This window comes from Echinops telfairi, unplaced genomic scaffold (genome assembly GCF_000313985.2).
Source record: "Echinops telfairi isolate 266 unplaced genomic scaffold, ASM31398v2 ScPeMD7_2291;HRSCAF=2852, whole genome shotgun sequence".
Classification (NCBI taxonomy): Eukaryota; Metazoa; Chordata; class Mammalia; order Afrosoricida; family Tenrecidae; genus Echinops; species Echinops telfairi.
The window spans coordinates 38,133,006-38,139,645 of record NW_022106189.1 but is presented as its reverse complement, the minus strand read 5'-3'; the positions used below and the strand labels follow the sequence as shown (position 1 = coordinate 38,139,645).

The window sequence follows — 6,640 nt, the reverse complement described above, 5'->3', positions numbered from 1 at the left end:
ACCGCCATCTGCCCTCAGGGAGAACAACAAGGCTTTCTAGGCCAGGGAAGAGCTTCAGTCACAGAAACCCACACAGGGGCAGGTCTGCTCTGTCCCAGAGGGTTGCCGTGAATGGGAAGCTCCTGGGGGCAGTGAGAGTGAGTGGGTGTTTGCTCTGAGTGAAAAGGTGCTGGCTGCGTGCTTACGTTCCTGGCAGGTGGTTTGGGAGAATGATGCTCTCAGGTGTAGAATTGGTGGTGAGCTTAGTCGAAGCATCCCCAAATGTCCAGGGAATGTGGCTAATGAATAAGGAAGATGGAAGACATCAGCCCAGACCTCTGATGGGATACAGTCACCTCTGGTAGTAAAAAGTGCAAGTGATGGCCAGAAAACCCTCTGTCACCATGCAAACTACACTGTCCTCCAGGCAGCCTGCGCTTACAACTTCATCTCTTTGCACATATATTTTTCTCTTTCTCTGCACAAACACCCTGTATCATTTTCACGTGATTATGTCTTACTATCAGAGCAGAAAGTAGAACATGATAAAGATCAGGGATGGTGGGGATAATGGCAGACCGTTGCTTACATGGAATATATACATTTTTATAGGTCGGTATCACCTTTGCTTTGAAACTAAGCAACTTCAGCTGTGTATTCCCATCCATCTGCCATACTGTCAGAGCACCCCTCTTCCTCTTTGGATTGAGCTCCTACAATAAAATTTTATTTGAAGGTGTAATTTTCATGCAAACAAATATTTCTTCTATTTCTACTTTAAGTTCTGGAAATCGCCAAGGGCATCAATAATTATGGATCTGCCTGTAGCCTCTCTGATTTCCGAGAAGGTCATGGAAAATCTAGGAATGGGTACATGTGCTCATTCCAATCCCTGCTGAAAAATAGTTCCGTGTGGACGTCGAGTGTCAAGCCTGAATACAAAGGGTTTCAAACATTTCATAAGAAATGGAATTCAAAGATAAGAGGACTTTCTCACAAGCCCTTTGAAGCTCCTTCCTATATAAAACAGGATGCCTGCTTGGTTTAAAATGAAGTACACTCACATACAGAGAGAGAGAGAGAGAGAGAGAGAAACAAAAGTCGAGGATTGAAATAGATTTGATTAAAGTGACATTTGATCCCATTAATGCTATCATTTTCTGCTAGAGAAATACGCTTATATACATTCTTAACAATTTTTCATGGTGTAGCCTTCAAGGGAGTCCTAGTTGCCTTGAGGAGCGAACATTGGGCCGCTAACCACATGGGTGATTCAGATCGACTAGCCATCAGATCTACCCGCCATTAGATCTACCCGCCATTAGATCTACCGGCCATCAGGTCTACCGGCCATCAGATCTACTGGCCATCAGATCTACCGGCCATCAGATCAACCGGCCTCTCCAGGGGAGGGAGAGGGAGCTATCTGATCTTGCAAAGATTCATGTTCTTGGAAACCCGATAGCAGGCCATTGGACTTGGAATTGATTCAATGGCAGTGTCTTGGGTTTTCTCACATTGATGCTTCATAATGCAAAATTGTGGCTTTCATCTGTGGACAATGGCATGTAGACATTGAGGTGTGTTGCAATGCACATGCGACAAATCAAATTGCCGTGCTCAGCAGTTCCTTCTCTGGGAACCTTGATCGGGTTTCACTGCATGCATCTCAGGGGGTTGTGCTTTACACGGGTACTCCATGATCGCTGGCTAAATGGCAACACAACCATGGGTTTTCCTAACCGTAGGCTGCTCATTTATAACCAGAAGCATGGTGGTCAGGTGGCTTCCCTTTCCCAAGGTATGATGACAATACATGGACACTACTTACTGTCTCCCCGGCAGCGTAGAGGCCCCAGTTTGTACGCGGCTTCTGAGTGCGGCCGGCCTGTGTCTGTAACCACTATCTTAGTTACGGGCAGATGTTCTTTATAAGAAAGGAATCCAGTGTCATTGGTCCTATCAAACAGAAGCAATAACAAAACTCTTAAAATTATTCTAATGAGCATAATTAGAAGATAAACAATAATCCTTCTTGCATTTCAAAACCAAGATGTTCTGGATAAATTTTCACACACAAAAGAGTAAGGACAAGTGGCTCCTCTGAGCATGTGACAATGTGGTGACATTTTAATGCCTTCTGCAGACAGACCACGGTCAACAGTTTTCAATGCAGCTAGCTGTTTGCTTCCTTTTAATTGGTATGGTTAATCCATTTACATTTAATGTACTGGTTGATGTTGAGCCCTGGTTTTTATTTACGTGCCTCAACTTGGGGACAGTCTCTGCTGTCAATGGGTGAACCCTGTGGAGTTTCTATGCAAATCTGAATTGCTGTCTGTGCTGGTGTGTGTCTGCAAGTCAATTCTGACTCAGAGAGACCCCATCAGACAGAGTGAAAGCGCCCATTGGTTTCCCTCCGCTGTCTTTCTTTAAGGGCACAGCTGCCCAGAGATGGCTTCTCTTGCTGGGCCTGCAAACCTTTTGGTTAGACTATAAGCACTTAACCATTGCACCACCCAGAATCTCCGTCTAAAGTATTGGGATTCCAATTTCAAATTCTAACTTCCCTCTAATAGCAGAAAGGCATCCTGGTGACACAGCGGGTTAAGCACCGAGCTGCTAACCAGAAGGTGGGAGCGAACCCCCATGGGTGCTTCTGTAAAAGTGTGCAGCCCTCTGAAGCAGTTCTCCTGTCTCCCAGGGGCTCGAGGAAGTGACAGGGGTGGGGGTGGGGGCGCTCTGATGATGCCGTGGGCTATGCCTTGGACAGCTAAACACAAGGTTCATGAATCAAACTCCCGGAAAGATTGACAGCCTCAGACAGCCTGTGGGGTTGCTAGCAGGAGTGAGTGATGGCGGGAATCGACTGGACGCCAGTGAGGTCTTTGATCGCCGCAGCTGAAATCTGTGTAGAGTTGGCAAGGTAGGTTTTCCCAGATGTAGCTTTCTCTTGGGTCAAGGGTCACATGAGGATCTGAGGGTGGGGGGTGGTATAGATTGGCCTCCCCCGCCACCATGGATAAGTGATCTCCCATCCTCCCACCCTGTTGTTCCATCCTCCCACCCTGTTCTCTTCTTTGAGGGCCCCATCCCTGGCAGCTTCTGTCTGCCTATAGCTGCTCTCTACTTATGTCAAGTAGCCCCATTTGTTGTGTATGTGTGTTTTTAAAATAGATAAATAATTTCCCTGGGTTATAATTATCAGCGGAGGGTTCATTCAAAGCAAACTAGTTTGCTGTAAGCAGAATGTAATACAGGAAGTTTCAAAGCCTTCTTTGTCAAAGCTATTTTTAATTAGTAATATGTATGGAGGCAGTGAAGACTTATTGGAGATTATGTCAGATTCTTCTCTCCGTTGCAGCGTGGCTGTTAACATTTGACTCATATTTGAAAATACTATATGACTCTGTAGGCATTTTTATGTGACTGTAATGAGGAAGAGTGTCTTCAAAATGGATTAGGATTTGGGAAAATTAGAGTTGAAGTAAGAGATACAATACTTCTCATGCCAAACATGCAATAAAAGCACCATCATAAGTCCATTTTGATTATAATGATGTCTCCTGCCAGGCCATTCTCAAAGAGTCTGGGTTCGGGTTTGGTCTTTTTAATGGAATCGAGTCTCTCAGTGTTTAGAATATTAGACATTTCAGAGTTTGAGCTCAATTAGCAACGGATGGCTTGTGGGAATGAATATGCTATTCTGTAAGCAAAACCATCCGATCTGTAACCAGACTGACTTGGCATTGAAGAACAATGATTTTCTGCACGGGTCTGGTTGCTGAGTGATGTGAACGATACAATCGGTTTGTTGAACTCAACCCCAAACCAAACTGTGAGTCCATTCTGACTCACAGCCACGCCGTTGACGAGCGTAGAGCTGCCCCTGTGGGTTCCCGAGACTCTAACTCTTGATGGGAGGAAAGAGCCTCATCTTTCTCCAGAGGTGTCTTGAAATAAGAACTTGAAAATCGGACACTTTCGCTTTACAAATAACAAACAAAATCAACACTCCCCACTCTAGCCTCAGATACAAATGAATAGTCTAAAAACTTCTCAGATCAAGGTGATTGTACATAAAAGGTCCCCCCCCCACCGCTTAGATGACTATTTTAAATTCAGTTTTCAAATCGCTGAAATGCTAGAGATTGTCTTCTTAAAACTACAATTCAAAGAACATTCATTCTTTGGCAGAGGGGAAGGGAAGGGGCTACATGTAAAAATAATTGTGACATGTTTTTGAGTGCACACGTTTAAAGTTTGCAAGGTTTAGGAGGCAGTGGCTCTAGCTAATTACTGGCTGTAAATAGATTTTGTGAATAATAGAATGCCTAATTGCATTTAATTTTCAAGTGCATGCTAGTTGGCATCCAAGGAAGACAAAATAGAAAACAGATGCTTCTACTTCCCCATATTAGAAAATCAAATGTACGTGACCCCCCAATCTGTTATGACTCAAAACTCAAGTAAAAACATTCACCGTTTGGATCCAAGTGAAGGGGACCCCGTTTTGTTTCGTCATTGTACTAGCTTACCCAGTGCCTGCCCAGCTATGCATATGTTGAGTGATTTCACCAAAACGTAAAAGAAAAACTTTATCTCAATCACATAGAAATCACCATTCATTCCGATCTGCATCGCAGTTGCAGTAATATTGAGAATCAATGCAGTTCCCCTCGAATCCACAAGTACACTTTTTAAGATCAGGCAAAGAACCTCCCCAGTAAGTCTGCACGTCCTTGGTTCTTCCAACCCACCAGCTCAGAGGGGCTCCATCTGAAAGACAAACGCAAAGGACACGCATTACACCAGGGGCATGGGCATGGGCCTTCCATGGGAACACAGAGCCATCCTCCCCAAATCATTAGCAATAAAGAAGGCTGATTTGGAACAGTCCTATTCTAAGCACAACAATAGGATGGCACTTCGCTAAGAAAGCTTAAAAAACAATTATTGCTGGGGCTTAAATGATAAATGCGTGGTGCTTTCAGCAGAGAGTAAACCAACCGTGTTCCCATTTAATTCAAGCACGATATTAAATAATTTATTGGGGGTGGTCCAATTTATGCAATTTCCTTAAAACTAATTTTTTAAAAACAAGTTGGCATTTAAAACATAAACGAGAGTAATTAACATGCCCCAAACAAAATTGATTGGAAATCATGAAATGTCCATTACAACCTTCTAGAATGCTATACAAAGTCGCTGATGTGTCACCATCTATTTATTGGCTAAAAATACACTAGCTGTTTATTAAACCTGACATGGTTGGGCCCTCTTTTGCCATGATTTAAGATTTGTTTGGAAGCATATATATTTTGTCCTTCCATTTAATGACTTGGCTATTCATCTGAAGGCTGTGGAAATAACACTGAAAGATCTTCATGCCAGAAGCAAATATTACACCCCAAAACCAAAGTTTCCTCTAGCCAAATGCATGGATGTTCTGCCTTCTCGTCCCAAAATTGAAGATAAAGTCGATGGCAAGGAACTGCCGCAAAGAAGGAGCAGAGCGCGTCCTTGAGGATTTTTAGACGAGGAAGGGAGCTAGAGAGCCAGGCAATCTCTTTTGGAAAAGAGTGAAGGCAGAGAGTGGTCATCTTAGCCACTGGAGAATCGTAGGGGATGAGAAGAACGGGAGTGGTGGACATCAAATCCACCTGGCGCTCCTCCAAAGGGCTGATCTGTTCACTCTCAAACGCTTATGCATCAGCCCCCATGAGAATCTGGAGCATTTACTAAGATCTCCCTTATGGAGACTGCTCACTATCACTCACTGTTAGACAGGACTTCTCTAAGGCTGACCAGCTCGCTCTCAGCATCACTACACCTGCCAGTTCAACCACATCAGAAAGAGGAGTGAACCGGGAGCTTGAGTTACCCATCAACACTGAACTTCCTCATCTTCCTTCCTCTACTTGACTGGAACTGAAACCAGCCTGCAGGGTTACAGGTATGTGTGTATTTTAATCTGCTGCCAGAGCATTCCATTGTCATAGATGGGAGGGAACGCAGATTATTTGTAAATATCAATCATTTCTTTACATTCAAACTTTTTATCGTCACAATAAAGCAACGGGGTTTCCATGGCACAAAACACCTTTCATTCTCTTCTGGACTTTTCACAAATATGGTAAAGAAGTTGTAGATGTGTCAGAGATTTAGCAAAATCAGAAGGAGAAATGGGACCTTGAAAACAGAGCGGGGACGCCAAGGGGGCGGAGAAATCCCAAGCAAATGACAGACCACTATCAAAATCCTAACTGACTTCAGTATTTACACTGATCATTCTTCCAATTTGCTAAGCCACATTGCTCAGATTGCAAAAACAATGTATTTCATATGCATTCTACTTTCTCATCAACAATTTGGATGTATCACAATTAAAAGCATATCACATGAAACTGATTGGATCTGAAACTCTAAATTTAGTTTGGCTGATGCTACCCTCTTATTTACCCATAAACTGACTCTTACCATCCTTAAATCCACATTGATTTCTTACTGTGATCTTAAATATGAATTGTTCCCCCTTTTTTTTCCAGTCTCTTTCTATCTCCAGTCCATTCTACATGAATTCAAGTGTCATAATCCTGAAGAAATCTGTATATTGAACAGTGATCCTTACCCCTGTTCCAGAGCCTTTGTGATGAATCAA

The 6,640-nt window shown here is 43.3% G+C and overlaps 1 protein-coding gene across 1 annotated transcript in view; it reads right to left on the bottom strand.

Moving 5' to 3' along the window:
• Window positions 1–6,640, bottom strand: part of CNTNAP4 (contactin associated protein family member 4) — a 330,264-nt gene that overhangs the window by 65,606 nt on the left and 258,018 nt on the right. Inside the window, 2 exon segments of the mRNA XM_030886583.2 lie at window positions 1,811–1,938; window positions 4,602–4,758. Coding sequence (XP_030742443.2) covers window positions 1,811–1,938; window positions 4,602–4,758 — 285 coding nt within the window.